Source organism: Schistocerca americana, chromosome X (genome assembly GCF_021461395.2).
Source record: "Schistocerca americana isolate TAMUIC-IGC-003095 chromosome X, iqSchAmer2.1, whole genome shotgun sequence".
NCBI lineage: Eukaryota > Metazoa > Arthropoda > Insecta > Orthoptera > Acrididae > Schistocerca > Schistocerca americana.
In genome coordinates, this window is record NC_060130.1 from 513,615,915 (window position 1) to 513,632,729 (window position 16,815).

General features: G+C 38.5%; 1 protein-coding gene across 1 annotated transcript in view; it reads right to left on the minus strand.

Moving 5' to 3' along the window:
* LOC124555345 (WD repeat-containing protein 6) overlaps positions 1–16,815 on the minus strand; it is a 292,678-nt gene that overhangs the window by 93,259 nt on the left and 182,604 nt on the right. Inside the window, exons 11-12 of the mRNA XM_047129225.1 lie at positions 16,542–16,781; positions 12,567–12,749 (exon numbers count right to left, since the gene is read on the minus strand). Coding sequence (XP_046985181.1) covers positions 12,567–12,749; positions 16,542–16,781 — 423 coding nt within the window. The remainder of the gene's footprint in view (positions 1–12,566; positions 12,750–16,541; positions 16,782–16,815) is intronic.

Below are 16,815 nucleotides of genomic sequence, written 5' to 3' on the forward strand. Positions count from 1 at the left end.
GAAGCTGCATAAATATTCAGTCAGATCTTTATAAGATTTCAAAGTGGTGCAAAGATTGGCAACTTGCTTAGATGTTCTTAAATGTAAATTAAGCACTTCACAAAATGAATGAAAACATTGTATCCTATGACTACAATATCAATGAGTCATTGTTTGAATCAGCCAACTCATATAAATACCTACATGTAACACTTTGTAGGGATATGAAATGGAACCATCACATAGGCTCAGTTGTGGGTAAAGCAGGTGGTAGACTTTGGTTTATTGGTAGAATACTGGGGAAGTGCAATCAGTCTACCAAGGAGATTGCTTAAAAATCACTCGTGTGACCCATCCTAGAATATTGCTCAAGCATTTGGGATCTGCACCAAATAGGGCTAACAGGGTATATTGAACATAAACAGAGAATATACTAGGATAATGGAATGTAGTCAAATTAAATCGTGTGATGCTGCGGGAATTAGATTAGGAAATGAGACACTTAAAGAGAGAGGATCTAAAATGTAGACTGGCAGTGGCAAAGAAAGCGTTGCTGAAGAAGAGAAATTTGTTAACATCGAGTATAGATTTAAGTATCAGGAAGTCGTTTCTGAAAGTATTTGTATGGCGTGTAGCCATGTATGGAAGTGAAACGTGGACAATAAATAGTTTAGACAAGAAGAGAATAGAAGATTTTGAAATGTGGTGCTACAGAAGAATGCTGAAGATTAGATTGGTAGATCACATAACAAATGAGGAGGTATTGAATAGAATTGGAGAGAAGAGAAATTTGTGGCACAACTTGTCTAGAAGAAGGGATCGGTTAGTAGGGCATATAATGAGGCATCAAGGGATCACCAATTTAGTATTGGAGGGCAGTATGGAGGTTAAATATCGTAAAGAGAGACCAAGAGATGAATACACTAAACAGATTCAGAAGGAAGTAGGTTGCAGTACGTACTGGGAGATGAAGAAGCTTGCTCAGGGTAGAGTAGCATGGAGAGCTGCATCAAACCAGTCTCTGGACTGAAAACCACAACAACAACGGAGAGTGGCAGCACAAATTGCCATCGGTTTGTTAAATCCATGAGAGAGTGAAGGAATTGAACTGAAAGACTCCTGAAGATAGATGTAAACTATTCAGAGAAGGTCTATTAACAAAGTTTCAAGAACTGGCTTAAAATGATGACTCTAGGAATGTACTACAATCCTTTATGTATTGCTCACACAGGCATTGTGAGGTTCAAATTAGAATAATTACTTCATGCACAGAGGCATTAAAACAATCATTCTTCCTATTCCCCATAGATCAATGGAATGGGAAGAAACCCTTATAACTGGCACAATGGGATGTACCCTCTGCTGTGCACCTCATGGTGGTTTACACAGTATAGCTGTGACAAATATTCCTTTCTGCCCTTGCAAGGAAATGCACATGAGAAAGAATCATACGGGGCAAAGCAATTCCAATTTCTCACAGCACAATAAATAACTTTCCAGCCAATTTACCATACAGGTTAACAGTTGGCATAATTGTAAATGAATGAATTAAGGCATTGATGTTATTTGATCATGATACAGCTCTCTTGGTACCGTTAATTTGCAGAGTTTCTTTTACTGCAATTCCTCTTCAAATCCCACCTGGTCACAGTTGAAAGCAAATGCCTTACTGAATGAGGAGATAAGTTTCTTTATTTCCATTTACAAATTTTTGGGCTGATTCTGCAGTTTGCTGTGCACCATCAAGTTAACACTTTGTTTGAAATTTCATTATCTTATGGCTTACAGTTCTGTAGCACTGTTTGTAGTTATGCAAACATCCACTGCCTTCCCTGAATCACTGTGCAGTTTGATGTGCATAACATTGTAGGTCACTATGATGTTCATCCTGTAAACTGCATCAAGCATCTTTGAAACATGCAAACAACATTCAAAATCTATTCATAATTTTTTTTACTATGCTGCAGATGATCTTCAGTGTATGTAATTATGTTTAGTACCCACTCCTTGGACAATGACTGAACTTTACTATGTTTCACTGGAGACGAGATTTGCGGCTTCCTGTCCAACAAGAATGTTGAACTACAAGGCTCAACACCTGCTTCAGTAACACCTTCAGTTGTTAAGCACATATCATCATCATTGTACTCCTCATGTACACTGTCCACACATTTCAGTGTACATGACACCACACATTCCATTGACTCATCCTGCAGAAACTCTAATATTTCATCTGACACTTCTTTCTCATTCTGTGAAATTCCTTGGGTTCCTTTCTGATAAATTGTCAACTTTGGCAACTTTAGTTGTAGATATGATGCAATGTTTGCTTTGTTTATTATTGCCACTGTTATGCTTTATATCAACACCACTAACACTGTAGCACTGTTGTGAGTTATTCATCAACTAAGCAGCTCAGCTATGCTCCATAGCCACATGCTGTGCTCAGCATTGGATACCTCCAGATCCACTCCCTGTTTCCATTAGCACCCAATATTGGGGCTGCAGTGTAGACAATATGTGGGTCATTGAATACCATAAACATCATTCACCTTTTGCGATCCATTTCACACTCAAGGGTTCCTTTTTAAGTTCAGTTTAGCTCAGAGCTAAGCCAGGCTAGAGCCTATGTTGCTGCCAGTGGTGGTAGCTCCATGTACTAAATTTTGTAGCCGTATACTGTCAGATCACCTACAGATTCAATAAATGTAACTAGGTCCTGGAGAACTGTGGAACAAAAGACTAAGTTGAAGAAACACTTCCCAGCTATTTAATTCCACACTGTACAGGATGTGAAGTGATTACTGAATAAATTGCAGATTAGATGTTTACCATCTCATTGATGAAGAGGTAACTGGTAAAGAAGGTTAAGGCTTCACATTAGATAGATGAATATATCACTAGACATGGGGCGTAAGCTTGGATTGAGGAAGGGTGTCTTTTTTCTAAAGGAATCAGTCCAACATTTGCCTTATGCAGCTGAGGGAAATTGCAAGGAACATAAAATTGGACAGTTTGGTGGGGATTTAAGTCACCCTCTTTCTCAATGAAAGTCCAATGTTGTAACTGCTGTACCATTTTTCCAAGTATAAAAGCTCATTAGACACAGAGCACAAGCTCTGCGTTAAGCAATTTAGGAGACAGCAGTAAGCCTAAATTTGGATGGATTGACATCACTCAGAATCCAGGAAGGACAATTAATGTAACACTCAATTACAGATGAAAGAGTTGATAGCACTGTTGTCACAGATTGTATCTCTGGTTGTCCATGAGAATTAGTGGATTCAACAAAATGATGCACCATTCTATCTTAATAGCAATATCTGTGGGCATCTGAAGAATAGATATGCTCATTGCCACCCGTCTACATCTACATCTACATAGATACTTCACAATCCACCATAAGGTGCGTGACAGACAGTACCCTGTACCACTACTTGTCATTTCCTTTCTTGTTCCACTCGCAAATAGAGCGAGGGAAATATGACTGTCTGTATGCCTCCATATGAGCCCTAATTTCTTGTATCTTGTCTTCATGGTCCTTAAACACAATGTATGTATGTTGGTGGCAGTAGAATTATTCAGCAGTCAGCCTCAAATTCAAGTTCTCTAAACTTTCTCAATAGTGTTCCCAAAAGGAACACCGCCTTCCCTCCAGGGATTCCCATTCAAGTTCCCAAAGCATCTCCATAACACTTACATTTTGTTCAAACCTACCAGTAACAAATCTAACAGCCCTCCTCTGAACTGCATCGATGTCTTCCATCAGTCTGATCTGGTATGGATCCCAAATACTTGAGTGGTACTCAAGAATAAGTCGCACCAGCATTCTACACACAGTCTCCTTTACAGGTGAACCACTAATTTCTAAAATTCTCCAAATAAATGATTTGTCTTCCCTACCACAGTTTTCACATGCTCATTCCACCTCATATCGCTGTGCAACATTATGACCAGATATTTAAACGACTTGATTGTGTCAAGCTGGACACTAGTAATACTGTATGCAAACATTACAGGTTTGATCTTCCTACTCATCCACATCAACTTACATTCTTCCACATTTAGGGCTAGCTGCCATTTATCACATGAACTGGAAATTCTGTCTAAGTTGTCATGTATCTTCCTACAGTCACTCAACTTTGACACCTTACCATACACCATGGCATCAGCAGCAAACAACCATAGATTGCTGCCCACCCTGTCAGCCAAATCATTTATGTATAAAGAGAACAGCAGCAATCCTATCACACTCCTGGGGCACTCCTGACAATACCCTTGTCTCTGATGAGCACTCGCTGTCAAGGACAACACACCACGTTCTATTATTTAAGAATTCTTCAAGCCACTCACATATCTGTGAACTTACTTGATATGCTCATACCTTTGTTAACAGTCTGCAATGGGGCAGCATGTCAAATGCTTTCTATAAATCTAGAAATATGGTATCTGCCTGTTGCCCTTCATCCATAGTTCTCAGTACATCATGTGAGAAAAGCGCAAGCTAAGTTCCACACGAGTGATGCTTTCTAAAATCATGTTGATTTCTGCACATAAGCTTCTCAGTCTCAAGGAAGTTTATTATATTCGAACATGTTCAAGGATTCTCCAGCAAACAGAAGTTAGGGATATTGGTCTGTAATTCTGCAGGTATGTTCTTTTACCTTTATTATGTACTGGAGTCACCTGCACTTTTTTCCAGTCGCTTGGGACTTTGTGGTGGGTGAGAGATCCACAATAAATACAAGCTAGATAAGGGGCCAATGTCACACAGTACTCTTTTTAAAATTGAACATAGATTCTATTTCGACCTGGTGATTTATTTGTTTTCAAATCTTTAAGTTGCTTCTCTAAGCCATGTATGCTTATTTCTGTATCATCCATACGGAAGTCCGTCCAGTGGTCACATAACCGTACGTTTGTACAATTCTCCTGAGTGAACGATTTTTTGAAAATGAGATTTAAAACTTCAGTTTTCATTTTGCTATCTTAAACTGGCACACCAGACTGGTCAACAAGGGAAGCCTTAGACCCACTTATCAATTTTACATACGATCAGAATTTTCTTGGGTTCTCTGCAAGATCTTTTGCTAAGGTGTGGCGATGGTAGCTGTATGCTTCGCACATAAATCTTTTCACATAAGAACAAATCTCTAATGACCTTCGCATGTCATCATTTGTGCATTCCCTTTTGAACAGAGAGTGCGACAGCCTCTGCTTCCTCAGCATCTTCCAAATTTTGTTATTAAAGCACGGTGGGTCTTTTCCATCCATTATTCTTACTAGGCACTAACTCTCCACATCATGATTTATAACCTGCTTAAACTTTGCCTGTAATTCTTCTACATCCATTTTACAGGAACTAAGTGATGTCAGTCCCCTGTCTAAGTGAGATGCTAACAACTGCTTATCTGCTCTGTCTAGCAGAAACACTCACCCAGCCTTCTTGACTGATTTATTAACTTTTGTAATCACAGTTGCATGAATGCTAATCCCCATTTCTATATCAACATTGTTGATAAGATCCACCCTATTTGTAGCTACAAGATCTAAGATATTTCCATTGTATTTGGACTGCCATACTAGCTGCTCAAGACAGTTTCCAGTAAATGTGTTCAAAAGTATTTTGTATGACTGTCTGTCTGTACCCCGCACAATGAATCCATAGACATCCCAGCCTATAATCGGCAGGTTAAAGTTGAAGGCAACTAGTATTGCATGATCTGAGTATTTATGTGTTATTTACCATAAACGTTCTTTGAATGACTAGAATTGTCACAATGGAATCGAGTGGCCAGTAAACACATCCTACAATGAACTTGGTTTCACCTACACTGTTATACGTGACCAGATAACTTCACTGTCGCATTCAACTTCAACCTCAATACAGATAGTATTTTTGTCAACTGCAATGAACACTCTCCTCCTATGGCCTCTTATCCATCTTTCAGATATATGTTCCATGACTCACTAAATATCTCAGATCATTCCACTTCGGGTTTCAGCCAGCTCTCAGGCCCAAGAATAATTTGAACGCAAGAACTCTCCTAGAGGGCAGTAAATTTTGGAACTTTATTATGAATGCTTCAACAGTTTACCGATAAAATTATGACAAAGTGTCTTTATTCTGAATCTAAACTGACTTCTCTTGCTGCATATTAACTGGTGAATGTTCATTAGAGCACCTCAAACTACTGCCTAGCCTAAAACAACCCTCACATGCACTCCACAAGTGCTCTGATATCCAAGTAGCTGCTTCCTCTATGAACTGCTCCCCTGACCTATCAAAGGGATACCTACAAATCCCCACATGATAATGCAGGTCCAGAAACTGCAGCGAAGACCATCACAGAGTCAACAAAAGCCTACGGTTGAGACCCTCCACTCACCTCCAAACCAAAGGACCCCCGTCAACTCTGGGAATTATACTGCCAATTGCGAGCTCTGCTTGCACTCCATGGGCAAGGCCAACAGTCATCACCACCTCCACCAGAAGCATGTACGAACTGAGGATCACCTCAGAACCCATGCAATAGGCGTCACTGGTGTCAACGTGAGCCACAGTTTGCAGACAACTGCAGCTTGCACCAGCAAGGCCACCTCCTCATCTCAGGTGAGGTCTTCCGGCAGACATACTGAGTGTGCATTGGCTTTCTTTCCAGCCCTGAAAGCTATCTGCCTAAGGGGTTCTGTAACGTGCCTAACATTGGAGCACCCAATAATCAGTAAACCACTCCCCCCATGTGCCTGCTCAGATCCTGCTGAAGGAGCAGCCACCTGTCCACTAACAGCATGAATGGGCAAGGCCAAGTGGCCAGTTTCCACATTGGCCCTCTGCCTTGACCGACACGAACAAGTTACCACCCACCACTCTTCCTGCTGTCAGGGTGGATCCTCCGCATCATGTGCACTAGAAGGTGCCTCAGAAGCAGAGCCCATGGGTAAATCAAGTGACACCTGAGGCGCCAGATTCTCCACCACTGCTATACCCTGAGGCAGCAGTCAGAAGGTGACTGACTGTAGCCAACAGCATGTTCAGTTGTTCGTGAACTGCAGCCAGCTGCTCCTGTCTCCAAACACAGCCTGTACACATCCTACCCATCCTAGAAAGACTACCTGAATAAGTGAACTATAAAAGCAGACAATTCTAGATATTGACTTGCTAACCTCCTGATGTGTCACCAGTGGATGCTGATGTAGTCGCTCAGTGAGAAACTATTGCACTAAAGACTGAATGAATTTATGGTGATTCGTTCTGCAAGAAATATGTATGAAGATCTCGGTTAATACCTAGCGGAATCATAAATGGAAAGTCAGTGAGTGAAAAATATATCACCAAAATAAACTGTGCTCTTAAAGAACAATGTGATTGTCTTGGGGCAGTTTTTATAGACCCAAACAAATTCCTACATGAAAACTCATTAGCAAAGGATGGCTTGCATTTAAATAGACTGGGGTCTGTAACTTTCATCAGAATGTTTGCAGATGTCTGCAAAATCATTAGAAGCAAGGGAAACTAATACGGCCTGAAGGGGGTGAAAAATCATACACTCTAGCTTGAAAAGAAAAATATAAGCACCATACAAAAAAAGATGATGCTAAAGAATTTGCCTCAGAATACAGCTCACAACATGTAAACCAACAAAAGAAAAAATTACATAAAAGTACTTCATCAAAATATTCAACACTTTGGTAACAAAAAAAAAAAAAAAAATAGAAGCAGAAGTACTCCTGAGTGAAGTAAGACAAGACATATTATGCATCAGTGAACATGGACTAACTGAAAGTAAAATAGGTAATGTTGCAATAAAGGACTACAAACTAGGTAGTTACTTCTGCAGATCTAAATATAAGGGTGGTGGCGTTTGTATATGTACTAAAACAGGTACTCTCCTAAAGAATGTAAACAGTGAAGCTGCTACATTGCCCATAGCTAGAGAAAAAGACTTTGAGGTTACTTGTATAGTGACAGAGGATTTTAGAGTGTTTTGTGTGTACAGGTCACAATGTGGCAATATTAGCATCTTTCTGAAAAAATTGCTAGCTTATTGAGAATTAATGTGAAGAGAAACCTTATTGTATGTGGAGACTTCAACATTGACATTGGAAAAGACACAAAAATAAGACAGGATTTTGAAGAATTGTTAATACAGCATAACATGAAAGTAACAATAACTGCACCAACAAGAGTGACTTCACAATGTGAGACAGTTATTGACAACATAATTACTAATATGTGTAACTATGAGTCACATGTAACTCAGGCAGAAATATCTGATCATCATGGACAACTAATCAGCTTTTGCAGAAGTAATGACACAGTATCAGAACCAAAATGAACAACCAAAGAAATCAGGATCATCAGTGAACAAAATATCAACATCTTTAGAATAATGTTAAGTAAGGAAACCTGGAATGAAACCGTACAGGCCCAGAGTGTAAATGAAAAATATGATGCATTTATTTCAACAATTAAATACCATTTTAATGTAGCATTTCCCAAAGTAAAGAGACAAGAAAGGCTGCAAGATCAAACACAGTGGATTACCAGTGAAATACTAGAACAGCAAAGGTAGCTGCAGGATCTGAGATGGATGGGCGAAGCTGAAAACTATAAAATGTTAAAAAAGAAGTATAGAAAAACGGCAAGAGAAGCAAAAGCAAGAGCAATTGAGACCACCATAACGAACTCAAAAAACAAGGCAAAGGCAGCTTGGAATGCAATTAATGCTGAAAGAAAGGAAAACAATGGGTCAAACAAAGATGGAGGTATTAGGTCAATTAAAATAGACAACACAGTGGTCACAGATGGTATGGAAATAGCAAACATACTGAATAATAATTATATCAGTGTAGCAGAAAATTTAAAATTGGAAAGAAATAGTCAAAAACAGAAGAGAATTAAGATACCAAAAAGATCAAGCATTACTATGTTCTTAAGACCAGTCATGGAAGATGAACTACGGAAAACTATACAGAAACTGAAGTCCAAGAAATCAGCTGGTGATGATGAAATATCAAATCATATAATAAAGCTGGTAAGTGAGCAGATAATAACACCACTGCTGAACATAGTAAACTGTTGTTTCAGATATGGAATTTTTCCAGAAAAACTGAAGATAACGAAGGTGGTGCCAGTGTACAAGAAAGGGGATAAGGATGACCCCAACAACTACAGACCAGTTTCACTTATATTAGGTTTCTGAAAAATCCTAGAAATGCTTATGTATACCAGATTAGTTAATTATTTGCACAAACATAACATTCTCACACCCTCACAACATGGTTTCAGAAAGACTGAATCTACAGAATCAGCAATTGCCAGTCTAACAGAATACATTTTACAGTCCTTGGATGAAAAATAGGTTGTCTCTGCAATGTTTCTGGATCTTTCAAAAGCATTTTTCACCATTGACCATGAAATGCTGATACAAAAATTAGGCAACTATGGTATTCGAGGGCAACTAGGTGAATGGATAAAATCATACTTGTGCAACTGCAAGCAGTATGTATAATTAGGAAACTCATACCAATCAGAAACCAAACCCATCAGATATGGAGTGCCACAGGATTCGATAATGGGGCCATTGTTATTTAATGTGTTTGTAAATGATATAGGTGTTGAAAAGGAAGAAAAGAAAATATTGTATGCTGGTGACATGACAATACTAAATAGTGACCAAAATATGGAACAGCTTGAGAGAGGAGCATAATGAATGTTTGAGATGTCCTATATTACACGTACATTTACTGTACACAATGTAATCTTACAGAATCAAATAAAATTCAATTCAATTCAATGTAAGATTAAACCACTTAAACAGAGAAATGTGCACGAAATTTAATAGATGTACTATGTGGAAAACACAGTTAAGGATAAACACTTTACACTCTGTAGGTGCTCTTGTATCACAGCCATTAGCTGTATCCTGACTGGTTGGCTTACTGAACGAATGGACTGTAGCTTTCAGAACAAAACAAATGAGCAACTGATGCACTAGAGACTGAATGAATTTACGCTTACAAAAATGCTAGAGTAATCCTCTTAAACAGAGAAACACACATAAAATTTAATAAATATACTGCATGGAAGACACAGAAAAGGATAAACACTTAACTTGCCACTCTGTAGATGTACTCATATCACAGCCAAGAGCTGGAGCCTGTCTATGTTCAGTGCTCTCTGTATAGCTTGCTGGACTACTGATACAAAGAATATTGTGTGTTGTGTTCTGATAGCTCAGTGAATAAAGGCACTGCACTCAAACAACAGACTTCCAGATTCCAGTCCCAGTCGCCCACACAGTTTAAGTCAGATAGAAAGTTCCACATTAGTACATACTTCACTACAAAATGAAAAATTCATTTAAGAAAAAAGCCTGGACCTCAGTTACATCATTTCTCCATGGTATCCTTTATTCTGGGAGTACTAAACCAGAAAAAGAGGTTCTAGGAAGAGAATATATATCACAGTCAGAAACTAGTCAGTAGGGGACAACTGTGACACCCGAGTACTTACTTACTTGTCTTCCATTCTCTTGGAGCTGAGTTTGAGGCACATCTGTGGTAGAAATTTTGCTATTTTATTCTTCTAAGGTTGTTTCATTCACATGCACTTTATGTATGTAGTTGGTATGTCTTCCCCAAAACTGATCAAACTCTTTTTAGCATCATCCCCATGAATTGTATGGTTTGTATTTGTTTGATCAGAAAGCTTTTTTGACCACAGGAAATCATTAGGCATAACCACTTGCCCAATGAAAGTAAAAGTAAACCTACATTTTGTGTCAAGTTCAGTAGTACAGCACACTGTCTATAACTGTGAAAATGATAATGCAGCCAGTGCACACTATTCATTCTGTCTAAATGCCTCAAAGAGTCATTTCAAGTGTAGAACATGCTCCCCTTGCTATTATATAACAAGAAGCATTGACAGCATGAGAAGTTTCCTCCTAAACTGGTGTACGAGGCATCTGGAAGGACTGTGTCAAACCAGATAGCATGCAGCTATCTGCAAACAATCTATTTGGCCTCTAATAACCCATTACAAGCAAAGTACAAACCTTCCAGTACAATAGTGTGAGAAGAAATTGAGTGAGGGAACACCTGAGATAGGGGGAACACCTGAGATAGAACCTGGATCAATGGCATCAGGTTCCCTTCACCACTGAGTACAGGATTTGTTGATGCTTGACACTCATCATAGAAGAGTGTGGTGCCAGTCAGTTACAAATACGTGCATCAGGCATGCAGTCACACTGATTAAACAGGGAAGTAGGTCAGTCATTTTTTGGGTTGATATACTGTACAACTGTCTGACACCTCTTATTGCTATTGAGGGGAATTTGAAAGCTGTGCAACAGGAGGACAGGATACTCAAATCTACTATCCAACTCTATGGTCAATATTTCAGCAACAGTTTCCCCTTTCAAAATGATACTGCAAGATAATACTGCACCCACCTTGTGAACACCCCTTTGAGAAGCAGGAATCGACTGAATGGAATGGCCTATGGTGGTTGCTGCCTTGAACCCAACTGAGCATGCTTAGGAACAGTTAAAACTTGCAGTGTGTTACTGCATGAACCCTCCTATCTCATTGAATGACCTCAGGAAGGCCACTGCAAGATGCGATATAGGCTCAAGCAACTACTTCTTGACTGCCCTGTAGATGGTGTGTCGAAAAGTGTCTGAGCATATTATAAAATACAGGGTGGGTTGGATTGGGTTGTTTTGGGGGAGGAGACCAAACAGCAAGGTCATTGGTCTCATCGGATTAGGGAAGGATGGGGAAGGAAGTCAGCCATGCCCTTTCAAAGGAACCATTCTGGCATTTGCCTGGAACAATTTAGGGAAATTACAGAAAACCTAAATAGGGATGGCTGGACACAGGATTGAACCGTCATCCTCCTGAATGCAAGTCCAGTGTGCTAGCCACTGCACTACCTTGCTTGGTAAATACAGGGTGGAAACAGTACTGAGTGGACAGCATTCCTTTTCATTATTGTTTTGTTTTTATTTCAAAATAAAGTTAGTTTTTAGCTTCATAAGATTCATTCTTTCATTTCTTCCTCCTGTTTGATTTAAGTCCACACACATTAGAAGACATACAGATGAAGTAAAGCTTTTTGTGAGCAGTCTGAGACAACATGGCAACACTTTCATCAGATTAAGCAAATGTTTGTGCTGTACACTTACAGTACCAGTATAAGAGGTAAGTGCGCCCATACCCGGAGGCAAGGGGTGTGAGTGGGAGGGGATGGGGGTGCCCCCCACCCCTTCCCCAGTGTAGTCAGGTGTTTTTCTTTCAAGAAAATTATTTAAAAGTTGAAATTATGTAGGTCTTTAATAGATTCAAAACTGGGACTTTTTTATGGCTACTTACAAATTGCCATTCGTCCTTCCAAATATTAAAAATATTCCATACACCTAGGGCTAGTCCCCCCAACCCACTTTACCATTACAAACTGTTGTATGGATGAGCTTGATAACATGTCACAATAATTTAAATTAAAAGTTTATGTTGCAAGCTACAATGCAGTCAAAGCAACCAAAATTTTTATTTCACATTTATTTTTAACTGCTTACCTGCAAATGTGGTCGTGTTAAATCAACTAAGCTCCATATGCATCTGTGTACAACATTATCTTTCAGATATAGAAAAGTGAAAATATCTTCATTAACTGCACAGTCCCATGCTCTATGACCACCTCCACATTGAACTTCTAGGAGTATTCGTTTTTCTTCATGGCTCCAAACAATAAACTTCACCTATAAATAAAAAATTGCAAGATTATTACACAACAATGCACAAAATGATAAACAAGGCATACTATAGCATCAGGAAGGAGATTTTTTATGACTGCCACTACACTTCAGTAACCTATTTTCCATGACAGCTTCACATGTACACATCCCTTCAAAATGATCTGTCATGCTGTCTAAATGATATAATCTAACCAGTCATGAAATTAATCATCGGGCTCGTAAAATTTGGCAACTTCAGCCTTCACAGTCACTATGTAAGAGGTTGGAAGTGGGAGCAGCAAAGGTGAAGGGGTAGGGCAGAAATGTTTTCAGAATGCAGATTGATATTCAGTGTGTCCATGCTGATGGTACAGTGTGATACTTTCTCATTCAGCATGTGTAGCTTAGGTTGGAAGGCTGAAGTGACAGAGTGGCAAAAAGGAGTGTATAGTATACTGCCCTGCATAGACATTTTAGTAGACATTTTAGCCTAAAATGAATCCAGGACAGAACTGTGGCCTTCTGATGGTTATGACAGAATGCAACTGTCAACTTCTGTCTCCTCTCTTGGAAAAAAAATCTCTCTACTATGAGTAGAATATGACTGCGAGAAATCCACATCTATCGCTTTCAAAATGAAGACTCCAAAGTGCATTGCAGATCTGAACTACATTTGCACATTTGAGTGTAACCTGCTCCTTCCTGTCCTTGACTGGAAAGTGTTATAGTGGGTGTAGGTTCACCAGCAGTGAATCATGGGAATGTAAAAAATGTCAAAAAGGCTTAGCTCCATCTACCATTATGAGATTCTTGCATCTACTGAGCTAAATGAGTGATTCCTTGGCACAAGAATTCCACAAAAATTGGCAGTACCTAAAACAGTACGCTAAATTACAGGAACAGCACTCATACAATCCAACTGAACTGTTGTAGCAGCAATGACTATACATTAATGAGATCTACATCTGAAATCTTGAAAAGTCAACAGCATAGGATGTCACAACTGTTATCAAGTCTCAACAGTCAGATGAAAGTGAATATTTTTTCCCTTGTCAACTTTTCGACACCTAGCATTAAATGAAATGTGTTCTGTGGAAAATGATAGTTTTAGATGGGATTACAAAACAAGTCAAGTAATATGTTCTAGTTTTCAAAATTCACTGCCCATTGAGAGCATTCTCTCATGATCTTTCATTTGCAATGGTGAATTTCAGTGAGCTTCATAATGCTGAGACTACACATTCTTGAACTACAGGATGATTCCACGTAGAATCGGCAATCAGACCCAACATCTGAGCAGCAGTTGGACAAAGAATGTTTGGTCATCTACCGGTTATCATTTGAAAGAAATTATGAAATTAAGATACATCCTGAAGATGTGGCTCTAATGGCACGAAACTAATTGAATCATAAATAAAGATTTAGCATACAGCTGAAGTGGTCTTTTTCATCTGGGTAAAACAGCAGTCAGTACCTCATTTCTCCATGATTGAGATTTGATGCTTTGTGACACAGGCTCCATGAGACACCGACAACATAATTCATTACCAATCAACCACCATGCACAAATACTTCAGAATGATCAAAGTTTGGCCCAAGACATGCGCATCTCATTCAAAAACGTCCCAAATGTGTTTAGTAGAATTGAGATTAGGAGAAGTGTTTCTCAAAAAATCCTGGCACTATGTGGGGATGATACAGTTTTGCATTGAGGGTGCACATTGCCCGCAGTGTACTGTAAATAAACAAACAAATGTAAATACATGGAAGTATCTTCACATATTGTTTGTCAGAGAGAGAGAGAGAGAGAGAAAAGCAAACCTATCAAATTACCCATTTCATTCCCTCACATAAGAGTTGCTCCACCACATGCCTGAACAATAACTTTTTGTGAAGCATGATATATAACCTAATATGGATTTCAGTTTATTTGTACTCTGTCATTGGTGAGTTCAGGTGACTTTGTTCCACAATTTTAGAGTCTAATGATGATGTTCCAGTGCCCACATTAACCTCTGCAGCCTTGTGATGTTTGGTGAGCAGCAGTAAATGTGTAGGGTGGTAATGTTTGTACCGCACATCGAGGTAGTAGTTTTGAATGGTTGTCTGCTCAACACTTTTTGTTGACAGTCCTAGAATTCAGAGTGATTTGCTACACATCTGCTTTTATAATTTACGACTGTGTGTTTTTAATCATACAAAAAAAAAATCTGGACAATAGGGCAAAATGTTTAAACATATAGTCAATTTTATACTACATTTATTTCTGCATTAAGTAATGCTCGAGTTCTATCATGACTGGTGTGCCTGCCACAGCCTGTCTTTACAAGAATTTCTCTTTTTCCATTAAACTTATGGTGTGGTTTATAAAACTATGAACCACTCTAACACAAAGGATGAATGGATAAGAAAACAGAAAATGTATTTATGCCACTAAATAAATGGTACAATTGTGTCACTTTCCTCTGTTGTCTGAAGTCCATGCCAAGCACTTATACTGAGGAAACAGCTGTTTTGTTTTTCATAGAACTCCACTCAGGGCTCAGCTAGTTTTGCAAGGAAATCTTTGATAGTTTACTTTTCTCAAATGACTGAGACACAATACAATCTTTGAAGTGTACAAAGCGATGACAGTTTTACTGAAGTCAGGCTTATAAAGTATGTGCTCAAAATTGTCTCAATGGGACTTGTCAGTATTCTCACTTCATGCTTTTTACAATTAAAGAAAACAATTCAATGTATCTGTATTTCTGATAATAAAACTTTAATGTCACATCACTGTTCTGGAGTATTACACTATGAGTGTGAAATACGTTATTTGTTATAGGCTCCATGAAATCCATGATGTGATTATCCTTTTGGCCGCCGTGTTCTGCTGTCATGTTCTTCTCCTGAAATGAAGTTCTCTTTCCCCATTTTGGATTAACTGGAATGAAATCACTCAAGTAACCGTTGTCAGGAGTTACCATTGATGTACTATCCCACTTTTCATCACCAATGATAAAAAAAGACCTTTCATAGCACTCTGTGAAAATTGTATAAGAAACATGGGCACTTGCGAACCTGGAAATACTCCTTATAGCAACTACACACATTGTCTTATTTTACATTCTTAAGTAAAGTACTGAAATACAGTATTTCATCAGTGCCGTGAATAGTTCTTTATAACAGTAAACATTTTGGAGCCTAACATCTGCAGCACAACATATTTCTCCAGGATTACATGAAACAAAAGTAGTGATAAGTCTACTACTTTGCATTTTTGGGTTCTGTAGCTCCCCCCCCCCTAATTTTCAGTGTCTTTCAACAATATGTGCTGTTATCCTTGTGAGTATGCTAAAGGCTATTGCTTTGCATCTCCTTACAACACCTTGCTCAATGACATGCAAAATTCTACAAAAGTCTTCTAGCAAAAGTCAACACTATTATCTGAAGATGAGCAAGTGCTTAAAAACAACATTGCAAAGTTTACATACATCAACAAACACAACACTCCACCACTGCAGCAGTACACATGATACATGTTAATATCACTGCAGCTTTTATATAAAAGACACTTCAATCACAAAATAACACTTTGTTTTAGTTTGGTATGCTTTAACAATAATACCATGATTTGCAACTTTGTTTAAGATTAATCACAACAAAAAAGCTACAAATCTCTCATACTGTCTTATTTTGATGAAAAAAAATACATTTTTGTATAAGCTCAATCACCAAGATACAAAACATGTATGAAAATAAATGGACACAGAAGACAGGAAGACAAATTTTGCTCTGAAAGACTGAATTTAAAAAAAAAAAGACAGTACTTACATCAACAAAACCTGCAATAAGGATTCCACCATTTGCAATAAGAATTCTTGCAGGCCATTCCATAGGTAGCCTACAGACAGAAACCTCATGTAATGTTTTATTTGCTACAGTAAACCAGCAGAGCATACCATCACGTCCAACTGAAATTATTTCAGATTTCAGGCTCATTATAAATGTGACACTTTCTTTTCCGTGCTGGTGCTTTGTATGCAGTTTATCCAACATTACTGTCCCATTGTTCTGGAACAATTAATTACTGATATGAATGTGTAAC